Source organism: Halichoeres trimaculatus, unplaced genomic scaffold (genome assembly GCF_033239565.1).
Source record: "Halichoeres trimaculatus isolate MK-OKI-2021-1 unplaced genomic scaffold, fHalTri1.1 fHalTri1_scaffold_9, whole genome shotgun sequence".
NCBI classification, from domain to species: Eukaryota; Metazoa; Chordata; class Actinopteri; order Labriformes; family Labridae; genus Halichoeres; species Halichoeres trimaculatus.
In genome coordinates, this window is record NW_027437188.1 from 21899452 (window position 1) to 21915672 (window position 16221).

The following is a 16221-nucleotide window of genomic DNA, read 5'->3' on the forward strand; positions in this document are numbered from 1 at the left end:
ACCCAGACTGTAGCCTCTGTGCTCAAACTAGACAGCTGCTCCAAAGTTTGTCTTTTTTAACCGACAAACTTGTCAACAAAGAATCCGAAATACTCAGCCCCTTCAAATCAGAGCATCCTCAGCTTGAAAAAGATGTCATTTCTTCCCTCAGTATTCTGATTTCCGTGCTTGCATTTGCATTTCTAAAACATTTTGGCCATCCATCAAAGTTCAGATGAGTTGGTCTTCGCTCACTTGGAAGGTGTTCAGCCATGGAGGATTAAGGGATCCAAAGCAAGACGGAGGTACACAGGCCCCCTGTGTGCATGTACCCTGCCGTGTGTGTGTGTGTGTGTGTGTGTGTGTGTGTGTGTGTGTGTGTGTGTGTGTGTGTGTGTGTGTGTGTGTGTGTGTGTGTGTGTGTGTGTGTGTGTGTGTGTGTGTGTGTGTGTTTGACAGTGTCTGTGCGTGAGAAGTGAAGCGGAACCTGACGAAACACTCTGAATATGGATGAGGAGGCTTCACAGCCACATCAGCCAAATGTTCCTGCTTCAGTTTGATTCAACTTGAGACACAAACTAACAGGTGCATGTACACACACAAACAAAAACACACTAAAACAGTTTTGGGCATGTGCACGTCAAACTGAACTTTAAATTGACTTTTGTCACTGGTGGCCATGATGCCACTGCAGCTTTCTCTTGGCAGCGCTTGCATATGATTTGGCAACATGCATGCTTTGATGTGAGACAGCATTACTCAGCGGGACCAGTCAAGAAATTTTCTGGCAACTGGATCCAATGTGTCATCGCTCTCAGACACCACATTTGTGCTCTGTGGGTTTGCAGAAGGAATAATCAGTTAAAATATTTAAAGCCAAAAATAGCTTGATGATAGTTTGCATCCACCTTTTGCATTAATGTGCGAGCCGAGAGTGTGGAAATGTACAAATGCGATTCATCCATTTTTCACTTCCGCCTCAAAAGCCCAGAGGAAGACAGGAGGAACAAACTCAGGATATTAAAGCGTAGGAGGAATTTATGAATGGATAACATCATTTCATGTCCTTTTTTTCACCAGGCAGCAGTTGCTCTGGATACACCTGAACTTCTATGAAACCTCACATCAAGAAGTGAGGGTCACAGGTACGCTTAGAGTCCAAAAACAAGCACCATCATCTCTGTATCAAGCAGAGTACTCATTTAAACTTACTCGATAATGAATAATTATTCAATATCACTTTCACTCAGTTAGTTTCTTGCATCATTTAACAATAAAAAGATTCATTGACAGGTCTGAAAGCTAAAAACACAATCATGCTGTCAGGTTTTGAAGGCATAGGCATATGAACATACCTTCAGACACACCAGAATACATTATTTTTCTCTCTCTGTATTCAACCCCCCATCACAGCAGTACTATTACACTCAGACACACACATACACACACACGGTTGAAAGACAGAAAGCCCTACGTCTCATTTCCTCTAACTCCCACTGAGAGAGGACTAATAAACATAATTTAAATTGGGCATTAGGATTAAATTGGAGGTGGAGGGTGCAGCGTGGTGCTGTGTGTGTGTGTGTGTGTGTGTGTGTGTGTGTGTGTGTGTGTGTGTGTGTGTGTGTGTGTGTGTGTGTAAAGCAGAGGAAGAAATACAGAAGGCTTACAAGCAGGATGAGGAGAGAGAAAAAACAAAAGTAAACAGGGAGTGTCAGTGAAAAAAAAAGAGAAGGAGGCTGGCAGAGAGGAGAGCACACTGACAAAGAAATTGGGAAACCAAACTTTGAAGAAGTTTCCAAGTTCACAGAGCAGCTCCTGAATCATGCTTTTGTTCCAGGTCCAGCTATTCATTTTCCTCCAAACCACAGCATCAAGAACACCCAGACTTGTCTACCTTTCCACCTCCGTGCCTCACTTTATCGCGCTCTGTACTTATCTGTGGACAAGAGAAGGTCAGTTTGTGCCCGCACTGACTGGAAAACTGCAGCTGAACTCCAGATACATGAACAAAAAAAGAAAAGGGCTTCTCAAAGTGAAGAGCATTCTGGGGAAAATAGGGTGCAGAGTGTTTGTAGTCTGATGATTAACGAAGTGGACCAGTGTCTGGTGGATTGCTCGTTCAATCCCCCGGGCGGAGAAATCGAAGAATCTGATGAGTGCTGAGAAGTCCTGCTCGTTTTAAAAGAATGCTGTCCACACAAACTATGAACCTGACCCAGCCTGGTCATGCTGCTTGGTTTGATTTGGGTTTTGTTTTTTAGAAGCGTAGTTCTTTGTTCTTTGGCATTTTGTTCTTATTCAGTGTTTTTCAGGAGTTGCAGTCTTAAGTTGACCAAATTAACAAACATTAAAATCAAAATCAAGCAAACATGTTTGAGGTAAAGTTCAGAAGTTGAGGCACAATCACAAAGAGGACTCTGCACCAAGAACAACTACTTCTGGGTTTTACTTGATATAAGAATTATCTCTGCAACCCTAGAAAGTCATCTTACCTGCTCTTTAAGCAGACATTAAAAAAGACCAAAAACGTTAATTAACAGCATAAAAAAAAGATGAAAAAAAAAAAAAAACAAAGAAGAAAGAGGATATTAACCGATCAAAGGAAATATCCCCTTAAGCATACATACACACACACACACACACACACACACACACACACACACACACACACACACACACACACACACACACACACACACACACACACCAAGGACTATGAACAAAGATCATCCATGCCAAGCCCCGTGCAGACCACCATACTGATTCTGTCTCTTCAACCTATGCCCTGCTTGACCTTTCCTCATCACCTGCCTCTAAGTCAGCACCAATTAAGGATTTAATGCCATTTAAAGGCTTTAACCTGCTTGGGTTTTAGCCTAGGTGGAGGAAAATGTCAGCGCCTAGAGGACACAAGGGAAGCGGTTGTGTCCATGAGGAATCAAATGGTGATTTAGACTACATGCTGTGGAAAATCATCCTGTCTCTTGGATCCTGTTTCATTGCACCTACACCTCTTTTTTCCAAGTAAATAGATTGTTTTTCAGTGAAAAGTTAATTCAAAAAAGTAACAGCTGCTTTTGTACTTCACCTGAAAGTTGGCATCTCATGTACCTCACCCCCTGCAAACACGGATAGCACCTCACACTCACCTGTGACCAGAACATGTGGAGCCTGGAATGCAGCACAGAGCACACTACTGTGATGCTGAGAGCCTCCTTTCCACTCTGATGGTTCAACAAAAGACTGAGAGAAGGAATGCAGGCGGAAAACTGTTAACATCCTGCAGAGACAGGGAGACACAATACCACAGAGTCAGGTGAGGAGGGGGGAGTGAAGGTTTATTACATATACAAAACTTCAGAAACCATCTGCACTGCACTGTTAAAATGGTGGAGGTAGGAGAAATAGTACATGGAGCATTGCACTTTAAATGGATGTAAAGGTACTGGAGTGAAACCATACACTTCACAGCTCTCCCCATGTGAACGGCTGCAGCATAGGTCATAGGTCAAAGAGACAGCCTCAAGCATTATGTTTGATGAAACATGAGTCCAACTCTCGTCATGTGAAACAGTGATAAAGTGATCTTTACCAGATCAACTGAAGAAGAGAAGTCAAGTAAAAGAAAACCAAACAATTTTACTTTCTACAACCATATCTGATTCAAATCAACTCAAGAGGCTGCTCTGCAGTGGACAGTACTGACTTGAGAGTCTTTCATGTTTAAGACATTGGCGATAGTAACTCAGTATTTCAGAGTATTTTTGGAGAGTATTTGTCACAAAGGCCAGCAGAAGGTAACAAAAGATAACACAAGTTAGCCTGATAGCATGGAGGATGTTCAATCTGTGCTGCTTTTGATTGGGCTTTGTAGCTATTTGGATGTATTTGTTGAATCAACACTTGAAAGGAGACAAGTGAAAGTGGCAAGGCTTTTTCCAAAAAGCCCATTTCAGGTTTATTTTGTGAAAATACTGGTTGAGCTCTACACATGATTCATGTCTACCAGTGTTTGACTGACTCTGTTGGTTGAGAACTTTCAGTGGTTTGCATCCCTTTAACAGTTTAAGCTAATCAAATAAATACTGTCTGATCAGGATACTTTGATAAACATATGTCAGTGTTTCCCCTAGGTTTAAAGCCTTGGGGGGTCACCGGCAGTGAGGAGGATGGGGGTTGATGCATCTTCACTGAGAAGGCATTGGGAGATGATTCTTTGTTTCTTTTGGTGGTTTTCCCATACAGTCTTTGATTTTTCCCAGCTCTATATGAAATGGGCTTGTCTGTGTGTGAATACGCGCGCACGTGCTTCTGTGTCTGTGAACACGTTTGGGTGGAACTCCGCCATGCACACAAGAGCATAAGGAGAATTGTGAACGTGACAATGTACAAATGACATCCCGTCATGTAAACTAGATGAAAGACAGGGCTCTTTAGTCCATTAAATTTAATAAACAAGGTATAGATCTGGGGGCAGCTGTGGCTCAGTGACAGAGTTGTTGCCTCTTAAGGTCTTAATCTTAAGGTTGGTGATATACTCGATTACAGCTCCTGTAGTCACACGCCGAAGTGTCCTTGAGCAAGGGACTGAACCCTGAATTGCTCCCACTGTTGGTTGGTGGTGTGGATGGGTGTGAAGTTGTTAGTTAAGATTGATGGTTTCCAATAGCAGACCTCTGCAATCAGTGTGTGAATGTGGTGTGGATGGGGCTGCCAGTGTAAAGCGCTTTGAGTGGTCAGAGAGACAAGAAAACCACTGTATAAGTACTGGTCTATTTACCATTACCTAATTAATGAGAGGGGTAACTCCAAAGTACTTCTGCTGTTATCTGGTGCTATATGGAAAACTTCCAGGGGGAGTCCCTCGGTTGAGGGAGTGGGCTACTGGCTGCCCCCCCCCCCCCCCCCCCCCCCCCCCCCCCAATCCCATTTAATGGTAGGGGAAAAGCTGTGTGTAAAAAAAAAAAATTAACAGCTGTCGTAAACTTGATGTCCACTGACATGTTCCGCTGAGGGTCTCCAGTTCACAGGGTCACTCTTAAACCATAACACCAAGAGCTGACAGAGATCCATTCCAGGTATCAGGCTCGAAGGATTTGATCGTTTGGGAGCTGGATGGTGTAATTTAAGACTGCAGGTGCTTGACCAATCAAAAACATTCAGCCTTCAGGCCACACCCCTAATAGTTCCTAGATGTGTGAAAAGTACTACTTTCCAGGCAAGGCCAGCTCATTTACCTCAGAACTTCAGTTAGACTCTAGCTCCTGTGGTGGAAGTGCACAAAGGTCCTCAAAAAGTCCCTAGTTCTTGGGGGGAGGTGTTGCAGTTGAAATGCACCTCATGATAGAAATACGAGGAGTACAAGAAGTATTTGCAATTCCTCAATGTGAGGCACATTCAAAATAAAAAAATAAAATAAATAAATAAAAACATCTACAATTTCCTTTCAACAGATTCAATTTCAACAGTATTATATCAGACCTGTTCTTCCACACTGCAGTACCACAGCAGACAACATGCATATTCAGCATCTTGCCAGGGTTTATCCCACCTTCACTGAATTCTTCCTCCATTCTTTCATTGTTATGCAGGTACTGCACATGAAATGAAAACATGATGCACTGTGGTTTCATGCTGGAGAATATTCTTTCAGTGTGACAGTGTGATGCGGATATCTGAACCTGCGTGAGTTCATATGAGCCACAGGGGCAACAGGACTTTAAATTAGATCCCTTGTAACACAGCACAATACGGATTAAGCTGTGGTCTAGGTGGATGTGAAGAAACGGCAAATGATATGAGCGATGGAAGCAATAACGGCTGTGTTTTATTTTACTGCTGCTGATCTGTCGTCTATGTTCTCTTTACCACTGTGGCACCCCAGAGAGCAAGAGAGAAGTGTTTGCGTGTGTGTGTGTGTGTGTGTGTGTGTGTGTGTGTGTGTGTGTGTGTGTGTGTGTGTGTGTGTGTGTGTGTGTGTGTGTGTGAAAGAAAGACAGACAGGCTGCAGTAGAAAGAGGGAGTCATATAAGTTGATGATGCACACTGCTGAGTTCAGCTCACTGAATGTGAAATGATGATGATGATGAAGATCAAATGTAGATGCGATGTGGTCGTACAAAGGAGCATATGCATGGACACACACAAAATACACACAAAATACACACACACACACACACACACACACACAGAAAAAAAAAAAAACACTGATATATTCATAAGCTGGAGATACTCGTTAGAGTCCAGATGTCTGGTTGGCCCTGAGTCGTTGGCAGGCAAAAAGAGCTGGAGAGGGCAGACAGAATATAAACACACACACACACACACACACACAGGTCACATGTGGAAAATTTCTTTAAAAATAAGCATCTCTCCTATACCTTTCCCAGCCCATCACCAGTATACTCCTCTTCAGCAGCAGGATCTGAGAGATCTTCACAGCCACACCCAGGCCAGCATTCATCCTGTGGAGGCATCGGCCGTTAAAGTCCCACACCTGAAAATGTCCACACAAATGACTTTCTCTGGTGCCATCATAACAGCCAATGAGCTTTATTATTTTTTCTGACCTGGGCAGAGATTTTAGCATTTCTCTGTCACTTTGAAGACACCCTCTGCTCAGTCTAAATAAAGAGTATGTTTTGGCCAACCACTTCAGGGTACAAACTGGCAAACCGTTACACAATATCCCATCTATCAAATATGACAGCTCAGGTAATAATCCCCCCTCAACATCTCATTTGGCATGATGCCTCAGTCTGGATCTGTGTGTTCTGGCATTTAACAAAGAAACACTGATTGGCCCAATGGGAATGCTGTAATTAAAAGGTCAGAATGTTACACTCCGAATTGCCCTAACTGCTGCACCACGGGTTTAGTGTTGATGAAAATTGGTGAGATGATGCATCTTGTGACTAATTGGCCTGAGGGGTGTCTGCTCCTTCTGCTGAGGATAACGTGTAGTTGTTTCAAACGGCACTGCGAGTGTTTACCTGGAAGTGCTCACAGATACTTGGGCTGCACATGGTCTGCACGCTCGAGCTCAGGCTCATGGGGTCAGAGAACTGATGTGGTTGATTGTATTGATTATAATATGCATAATTAGGATAATTTTTAATCCTGAGAGAACGACTGCAGTAAGCTTGGAGTCATAACACGTCCTAAGGGAAAGATGTTAAAAATACTTAGCAGAGCTGTGCAGGAATCGGTCTGCACAGAAAAGAAGTGGTTGCATGTGGACACAAACAGTGAGGGTATGGACTTTCTTACAATGCATAACCAAACAGACTTATAACACTGATGTACAAGCATGCACACAAAGATGTGACATGTTTCTCCTGTTCAAAATATTTCAAGTATAGAGTATACTTAATGATAAGCCAACGAGGTTAGGAAGTTCACCCCTATCAATTGATACTTGAGACCTTGACAATCCACTAAGTGTCCACTCTAAAAGTGGCAGACAGCTACTTCACCTTCCTCTTAATATTTGTTCATCAATCCCTGCATTTCTGTCAGTGCATCTCAAAATTTACATCTCTATAGGGACATCTCTGCCCTTGCAAAGTTTAAAGCTAAACAAGCGTGCGAGTGCCTGTGTCCACCTACTTTGACCTCCCCGTCAGTGCCCGCAGTAAACAGCCGCGTCTGTGTGCCGTCCAGGGCCATGGTTGAGATCTCTGAGTTTCCATGGCAGTGGTGGAACTGCTTCACCTTTTGACCCGTGTCAGCCAGCCAGCATATCACAGAGGAGGCAGAGTCACTGCTGACTACCTACAAAAAGACAGAGAGAGAAAGGGAGATGTCAATCATCAAAAAAGATTTTGATCATTTTTAAGCAGCATGAAAAGCAGCTCCAGCTGATGTTTTCTTTAATGACTTGCACATAACGGAGCCATTCTCCACGCTTGGTTACACTTTATTTTACTGACAAGACACCACTGAAGAGAATAACTAATGCTGCTGTCAGGAGGGAATGAAAGCAGGAGCAAAGAAATATTGAGAGCCACCTATTACAATAAGGGGAGTAAATATTTGATTCGGCTGTTATTTTTTTATGTTTTTTTGCTTTTGTTTTTATTATGTTGTAAATAAATGTTGTTTGTCTAAAGGAATAACAAAATGCACAAAATATCTCAGAATCTGGAGTTTTGTCAAGATACCTTCTTTTAGTATTCTTACTTTTTGTCTATGTTTAAGACATTGAAAAGCATAATACCCCTATTTAAAGGGGCTGTGAAGAATTTGAAAGTGATTTCAAAAAGGCTCCCTTCTATAATATATGCCTGACCATAATCCAAGTTTAAAATGAGATAATCAGCGCCAGTATTGCTGGTTACAGGTTTTTTTCAATTGCTACTTCTAAGCTTCCCGATCGGGTCGACCAGGACCAGATTGATTTACGGCACATCTAGGTCTGTATGACAACACCACGCCAGGTGACGAAGTTTAGTGATATGAAGAGATAAAACACAGAGATCTGTGTTTTTCTCTGCTAAAATCAATTTCTTTGACTAATTTTGTAGTGATGTTGGACACAGGAGCCAAACTGTCAGACATAAAAAAAGGAGAGAAGAGCAGAAGAAAGCTAAAAGGGCTCAATAAAATGAAGAGTGAGGTTTTGTTAGCTCTGCTTAGCAGATGACTGGAAGAACATAGCTAACCAGTATTCACCATGTTACGCATTACGGACATGTCCTAGAGCACCGGGCTGTCAGCTGTGCTAAATATAGTCGGCTACTAAACTACTTACAAAACTGACAATGTTTACTTGATGTCACGTTAGCCCACAGATACAACAGAGCACAGGGCTGCCAATAGCGCTACATATAGACAGCTGCTAAAATGTTTGCTAGTCACGTTTCAAATCATAGCACTACGTAACTGTACTGATAAATACTTTACCCCGGCGTGTTGTATCCAGGAAAAAGTTGTCTTGAACAAAGATTTTTTTTTTTTTTATCTGATCTCCATTTAATTCCAAAACAGACACACACCTTGCTAAAAGGAATTTATGACAATGTGCGAAGACTCAGGGCCACAAGGTAGTGAGGGAGTGCAATTAATATAGATCCTTCCCATAGCATCTTAAACATTTGTATTGACTCTACTATCTGATAATACTGCTATCATCAAAGAAGACAGTATTGGCCACTTAAAGTCCAACTGACCCTGCATACCTGTCTGAACAGACTGTTATACAGTACACAGGTAACAGGGTGTTCATGGCTGCTGGTCCTCTTCTCCTTCACTGTCTCCAGCAGGACCAGTTGACTGTTAAAAGATAGGAGGAGGAGGAGCTGTTGATCCTCATGGAGGAGCAGCGAGGTGTGAGTGTCCTCTTGAGTCTTTGGAAAAACACGAGCCAAACGTTGAAGGCACAGCTGACTTGAAATATCCCACAGGCACAGGACCTGGAAAAGGGAAAGCATAAATGAAAGACGTGAGGGTAAAAGCTTTATGAAAATAGTGATTGCAATGGATTGATAGATGCAAACCTGATGACTGTTGGGTTTGCAGAGGGAAATAAGGTAAAGCTTTTAGTGTTGCTATGGCAGATGGTGTTTGAGCAGAGTGCAGATGGAACATAGATCACATCTAAAATATTCATCATCTTCAGAAAAGCCAAAGGCAAACAAGCACAGTGCTGCAACAGGGTTAGGGTGAGCAGCATGGGAAACAACATTAAGGGAGAAAGAGCAAGAGGTCGACAACGAGGTGGTCGTAAATGTGACAATTATTTCATCTCATGCAGAGACACACACTCCTACCTTATCTTTAGAGTAGCTGAGCAGTTGATGCTTGGTCTGCATGAAGCAGACAGCAGTGACAGGGCTTGTGTGCCCACTGAGAGCACAAACTGGGTCTGAGGTCACAGAGGGGTTCCACAGCAAGACCATGTGGTCCAGTCCTGCAGTGGCTAAAACCATCATAAAATTCTCACATTAGCAGGAATGCTAACAGTGTTTTTCTTATGTCTGCCATTTCTTCTCCAGTTTCAGTCTGAGCACAAAAGCAGTCCCACCTATCAAGTTGAGTTCTCTGTGGTGGTGCATGTCCAAAACACCTCTCTTGGTAGCGAAGGAAGAGACTCGTAGACCCCTGCCTTCCTTTTCCCTCCAGCCAATCACCATGCTGCTCTGAGGCCTGGTGCTGCATGACACAAAAGCATCCAGGCAGCCCAGGTAGCTGACTGTAGGGATAAACAAGGAGTCAGGAAGTAAAAGAGTAAATTAGTTGTGACAGATACTACAATTAGCTTCATGACATTTAGAAAAGAGTGTGAAACACTTGGAGGGAGCAGGTCTGCTCATGATTAAAGTCAATTAGACAGAAAACAGGAAGAATACTGAAGAACTGGGTAATTATAAACTTGCTACCTTCTTTTATGTATCGCTTTTTGAAGTCACAATAGTTTCTTATCTGAAGTGTAGATCTCTGCTTCAGTTGTTTTGTTTCTGCTGTATCTGGGGTTTAATATGTTAAAAGTTATGTTGACGAGATGAAACCACAAAATGATGGAGCATCTTTAGAAAAGATTGGTAAGAAGCTGATTTCTGTAATTTCATTAACAAACTAACTCTGGTTCCCTCTGGTTGCTGACTGAAAGTTTCGTGTGCCAATATGCTTTTTATGATTTTGAAAACAAAAGATGATTATGTGATTTCATTTCACATTGAGAACATTTTGGTACCGACAGGAGGGAAAGTAGGTTTTAATTTTGCAATTAAATTATAACTGCTTCATAGAGTTAGCCTCCCCTGGGCTTTGTGCATCCTGGAAAAAAAATAGTTTTAGCATGTTAATACCTTAAAGGGACAGTTCAGTTTTTTTGAAGTGGGGTTGTATGAGCTCTATGTGACCACTAAGGACATTAGATACAGTGGAAAGGTGTCTCCTCTCCCTCAGTAAGACACAAACTGTAATCGATGGTGACAAGGAAATAGACGCTAACAGGGAGAGACCGTACCAAATTCAAAGGCTATTTTCTCCGCCTACAAGAACTAAAATCAAAAAGTAATACCACAGTTTAAGAGTACGCTACATAAAATATTTTTTAAGTGCATTAAGTCTTGGGAAATATAAACATTTATACGGACCTAACTAACTGGTCATGTATCCTTCCGCGCAGCGCTAGTGCGCTCCGTCCCCCCTCCTCCTTTCAGCTGTAGGGAATGTAAACAAGCTATGCCAAAGCGCCGTTTGTGGCCTCGTGTAAGTTTGATCAAGTAGCGTAATTCTTTTGTTTGTACTCTAAGGATTGTGAGGCAGCTTGGGAAATTCAAAATGAGTGACTATAACAGTGACGATGAAGTTCATTCACTTTGGAACCAAAAGAATACCTGTATGAACCAGAGTACACAGAAGAAGAGCTGCTACAGATGGCGACTGAAAGGAATACAGGGGAAACATCCACGGACACTGGACATCAAGTCCTGTGTTACTGCTGCCACGACTGTTGTTGTTGTTGCTGTTACAGGACACTCCAGAATTCAGAAGAGCAGGGAAATCTGTGTGATGAGTTTTACAGACAGCTTGAGAACCAGCAGTGTCCTCAGACAAATCCTGAAGAGTGTCTGTAACCAAGTTCCACTCATAACAGCAGTAACACTCAGCATCCGTGGGCATTGAGTCACAGCTCAGACATTTACACCACTGAGTATTTCCGACTCTATCTTGATGTCCAGTGTCCACGATGACTCCTCTGTATTCCTTTCAGTTGCCATCTGTAGCAGCTCTGTGTGCTCCGGTTCATACAGGTATCCTTATGGTTCCAAAGTGAATGAAACTTCATCGTAGCGTACTCTTAAACTGTGGTATTACTTTTTGATTTTAGTTCTTGTAGGCAGAGAAAATAGTCTTTGAATTTGTTACCATCTCTCCCTGTTAGCGTCTATTTCCTCGTCATCATCGATTACAGTCTGTGTCTTACTGAGGGAGAGGAGACAACTTTCTACTGTATCTAATGTCCTTAGTGGTCACATAGAGCTCATACAACCCCACTTCAAAAAAACTGAACTATCCCTTTAAATGAGTAGGAAAAAACTAGAAACATTATAATATTAAAATGTCATGTTGTATGTTTTCAGCATTGTTTCAAAAAAGATTCTTAGTGCAGTGTTTCCCCCTCTCTTTTTCTAATAAACAAAATTGGAAAAAAAAAATTACAAACATTATAATTTGCTGAAAGCATGTCAGCCAATCAAATACATGTTTTATATTTAATTGGAATAATTTGTTATTCATTCTGAGTGCAAATGGCATTCACCAAGTTCCCATGGCAGTAGCTGAGGACAAATCAAACATCCTAAAGATAAATGAGCATCAAGCTGTTTAGATGAGCTGAAGAGTAGTTTCTCATCCTAACCTCTGTTCTACATGTCGGAATAAAAGAGTATCGTAAAACATCACATCTTACTCAGCTACACATTTCACTCAGAATATGTTGTAACAAACATCATCCTGCCAAAAGCCCGGAGTTCTGGATATCAGACAACCACAGCGCATTGGCTGAGAGCAGCTGGGCCCTGTCCAGCACAAATCAAAACACTGTGCAGATGGTTCAGAAGCAATTTGGAGCAACTTAGAAGCAGTCATTGAGGAGGAGCAAGTGTAGTTTAAGATGACATAACATTAGCAGATGTGTATTATTGCTGAAAGTGTGACCATGACTGGATTTGGAAGAGGGTTTTGGGAGGCAGCAGTAATGTGTGCCGCACATGAATTCTGTAGCAGTAAGCAGCATCTGACCATACTGGCCTACTTTCATGCCTGGTTATGTAGCACATTTATTATGACAGAGAAGAAAATAACTTTTCAAACTGACCTTCTTCAGGAACAGTATATACATAACATCAGGGGGGCTGAGGATGGAGCCTTGGGGAACACCAACCCAAGCAGGCTGAGGAGTTGTACACACCAACCAGTGCAGGAAAAAAAACTCTTAAACAGATGAGATTAAAACCAGACTAGATGGTACCCTCCAGGGGGAAAAATGAACTCTGCAAAATGCTCAGTTAAGATAAGAGACTGAATTCAAAAATGCTCCAGAATAACTCAGAAATGTTCGGTTACCTAATAAGGCTAGTATCTGTGCCATAAAGGAGGTGCTGTGACACTTTAAAACAGCTTTAATGAACAAATTTTCTCAAATCTTACATCAGTATTGGAAATTTGGAGGCTCATAGATAGTGTGTGAGCTACTTAAGGCCAAGGAACATCGCCAGCTGACAGAGCAGTATAAAAACCTCCCACTGACAGCAAGCAGGCACAGCATTTCAAGGACATGATGAAAACTTCAGTTTGGCAGTTCTCTTACTTCAAATGAAATGACAGAACAAAAGGCTTGAATTATTTAAATGTTTACCCACACAGATTTCATCCTGGCTTTTCTTGTACAAACTTGCTTTAAGCAGAAACAAAGGAAGTGAGACCTTCCTGCAGTGTGATGCATTAATGTAGCAAACTTTAGAAAGAAAGAAAGAAAAAGTGAATAGAACGACTTAGATTTCCTTATGCAGCTTATCTCAATGATGACACACTGATCATTCTATTTCATTTTTCGAAATAAATAAGTCTTCCAAGTGAAACAAATTCCATCCCTTAGAGCCCTGAAGGACAACCATTCTCCGTGCTTGATGTTCATTGACCACAACCCTTCTCAAAAGCAACCCAACCAATCCAGAGACGCTCAGCACAGCACAGAATCAGGCCAGTTTGCTTTGCTCACTGGCATTACAGAAAATGTAATGGATGTTGCATCACCATCTATCTCAATTAATACACTGATTGAAAACAGCAAAATTAGATGCCAAAAGTCTCTTCTAGGGGTTGCTTAGCTTTCATGCGATGCACAAATAAGCGCGGGATGTCAGATGGCATGCAGCAGTCGCAGGTCAAAGATCGTCCGCATGGCAGGGGCAAATAATTACGTCTGATTGCATTTCATACACCCCATCTTTGCTCCGTCCCATGAATTAAAAGATCAGTGGATTTTTCAGACGCGTTGCATGACTCATCGTTGATTAATGAGGCCTTCTCCCTCTCACTGACACGCACAAATCATAAATCAAACTATTTGTGATGCACAAACAGGCACGTAACATCTGCTTTAGGCTTACAGCTGTGTGTTTGGAATTTAAAAGAGCGAAAGCAGAAATCACCGTAAGTCTTACATCAAAGCAAACTTCTTTTGTTTTGCAAGCATTCGTTGCACATTTTGGGAGACTTTACCTTTGTGCTGACATTTATCCTTAATGTCTGTTTGCCTTTCTTTGATCACAGCATAATGTGGATGTGTTTATGCTATTCTCTCTGGCTGGCATACTTCACATCTCTCCCTTTCTGTGACTAACAAGTTTGTGTCCATCCCAATTTCCTCCTAATTTCCTCCCAATCTCAACCCCTCCCCCTTTGCTTTCTCTTTTTTATTCTCACTCTCTGGTGGCCCATGAGCCTGAAGGTTTGGAGATCTGGATAACCAGCCATGTCTAATGGTACACAGCCCACTCATACTGCAGGGTGGGCAACTTCAAAAGAACAGCACCAGCACCCCAGAGGTATGCCAACACACATATGCAGCGAGACACACTCCCTATTTTTCTTTCTCACGCTTGCAAACACAGGCACAATGCACCCTCTCCTGTTGTTTCACATGCACGTGCACACACAGCCTGCAAAATTTCAATTAACCAGCACTTTTTTTACTGCTCTGCTATTGTCTCCTCTGTTTCCCCCATTTTTGTATTCTCTTTGTTTCCTCATTTGTTGTGCTTATTTAGAAGTACTTTATTCTTGTTTTCCCCCTTTATCAGGATCTCCCCTCTCAGCCAAGCTAGTCTCAGAGCGCTGCCTCCGCTGAATCATTATCAAACAGCCCAATGAGTCTACAGAGAGGCTCTGTGCCAATGATGCAATCGAGATACAACTAAGCGACCTCTTTGTTACCCAGACCGAGCTCAAGTGGGGAGTCTCAGGGGGCCAGACCCTGAGCCCGTGACTTTATGCCAATAGTCAAAAGTCTTGCGTGCAAGACTATAAAGTGGATGACTCAGGATTCAGTGCGTGCGTGCGTGTGTGTGTGTGTGTGTGTGTGTGTGTGTGTGTGTGTGTGTGTGTGTGTGTGTGTGTGTGTGTGTGTGTGTGTGCATCAGTGACAGAGACACACCCAAGCATTTCCATGGTGTTGCATAAGCCGTTATTAAAGCGAAAAAGAGAGCAAGCAAGCAGGCAGAGACAGAGCCTCTCATCCCAGCTGTCAAGGTGAAAGTGTGCGTCAGGTATCCCTGACACGCACACTGTGCTCTTTGTTTCCTGTCTTTTTGTCATCCATACTGCTGGTTCTGCACCCCAACTTTTGTTCTGTTCAGCTACTAAGAAGACAAGTTGCAGAGTTTGGGGCCCCAATGGTTAGTGTAACTCTAATGATGCTGTGAGGAGGATCTGTTTTAATTGCACTCCCTCGCCACCTTCTGGTCTGGAGTCTCATGCACACTGTCGTAAATTACTTTCAGCGATGCATGTGTTTGTGTCCGAGGTAAGGTATTTATCAGTACAGTTACGTAGCGCTACGGTTTGAAATGTGAAATTAAGCAAATGTAAACAAAACAAACAAGTAAACACTGTCAGTTTGTATGTAGTTAAGTAGCCATCTATATTTGGCGTAATTGGCAGTGCGATGCTCTAAGACATGTCCGCAATGTGTAACGTTAGTAAATCCTAGTTAGCTGTGTCCTGCCAGTCATCTACCAAGCAGAGCTAACGTAACCTCACTCTTCATTATTTTAATAGACTCTTAAGTTTGAACAGACCACTGCAGAATAACTGCTGCATGTGGGTTGGAATGAACTTTAGCACAAACAGTTTAGCCCCTGTGTTAGCCATTAGCTTGAGCTTTATCACTCTTCCATTTAGCTTTCTTCTGCTCCTCTGTCTGTTTTCTGTCTGACAGTTAGGCTCCTGTGACCAGCATCACTACAAAATGAATCACAGAAATTGTTTTCAGCGGATAAAAACACAGATCTTTCTTATCTCTTCCAAACTTTGTCAGCCAGTGTGGTGTTGTCATAGAGACTTGGTAAATCAATCCAATCTTGCTTGACCCAATCAGGAGGCTAAGAAGAAGCTAGGAAGCTAGAAAGAAGACTTTTTCAAGATCACTTTTAAACTTAGAAATAAGTGGAATCAAAACAGCGGGTTGGATCTGAGTGGAAATATGGTTTCATGTTGAGCTCCTCTGAG

The 16221-nt window shown here is 42.3% G+C and overlaps 1 protein-coding gene across 3 annotated transcripts in view; it reads right to left on the reverse strand.

Annotated features, from left to right (window-relative positions):
• The window catches only part of LOC141798382 (cilia- and flagella-associated protein 337-like), a 35426-nt gene that overhangs the window by 10892 nt on the left and 8313 nt on the right, over positions 1–16221 (reverse strand). For all 3 annotated transcript variants that reach the window (XM_074680294.1, XM_074680295.1, XM_074680296.1), the window contains exons 8-13: positions 10007–10174; positions 9753–9901; positions 9162–9395; positions 7591–7755; positions 6363–6478; positions 3132–3262 (exon numbers count right to left, since the gene is read on the reverse strand). In XM_074680294.1, coding sequence (XP_074536395.1) covers positions 3132–3262; positions 6363–6478; positions 7591–7755; positions 9162–9395; positions 9753–9901; positions 10007–10174 — 963 coding nt within the window. The remainder of the gene's footprint in view (positions 1–3131; positions 3263–6362; positions 6479–7590; positions 7756–9161; positions 9396–9752; positions 9902–10006; positions 10175–16221) is intronic.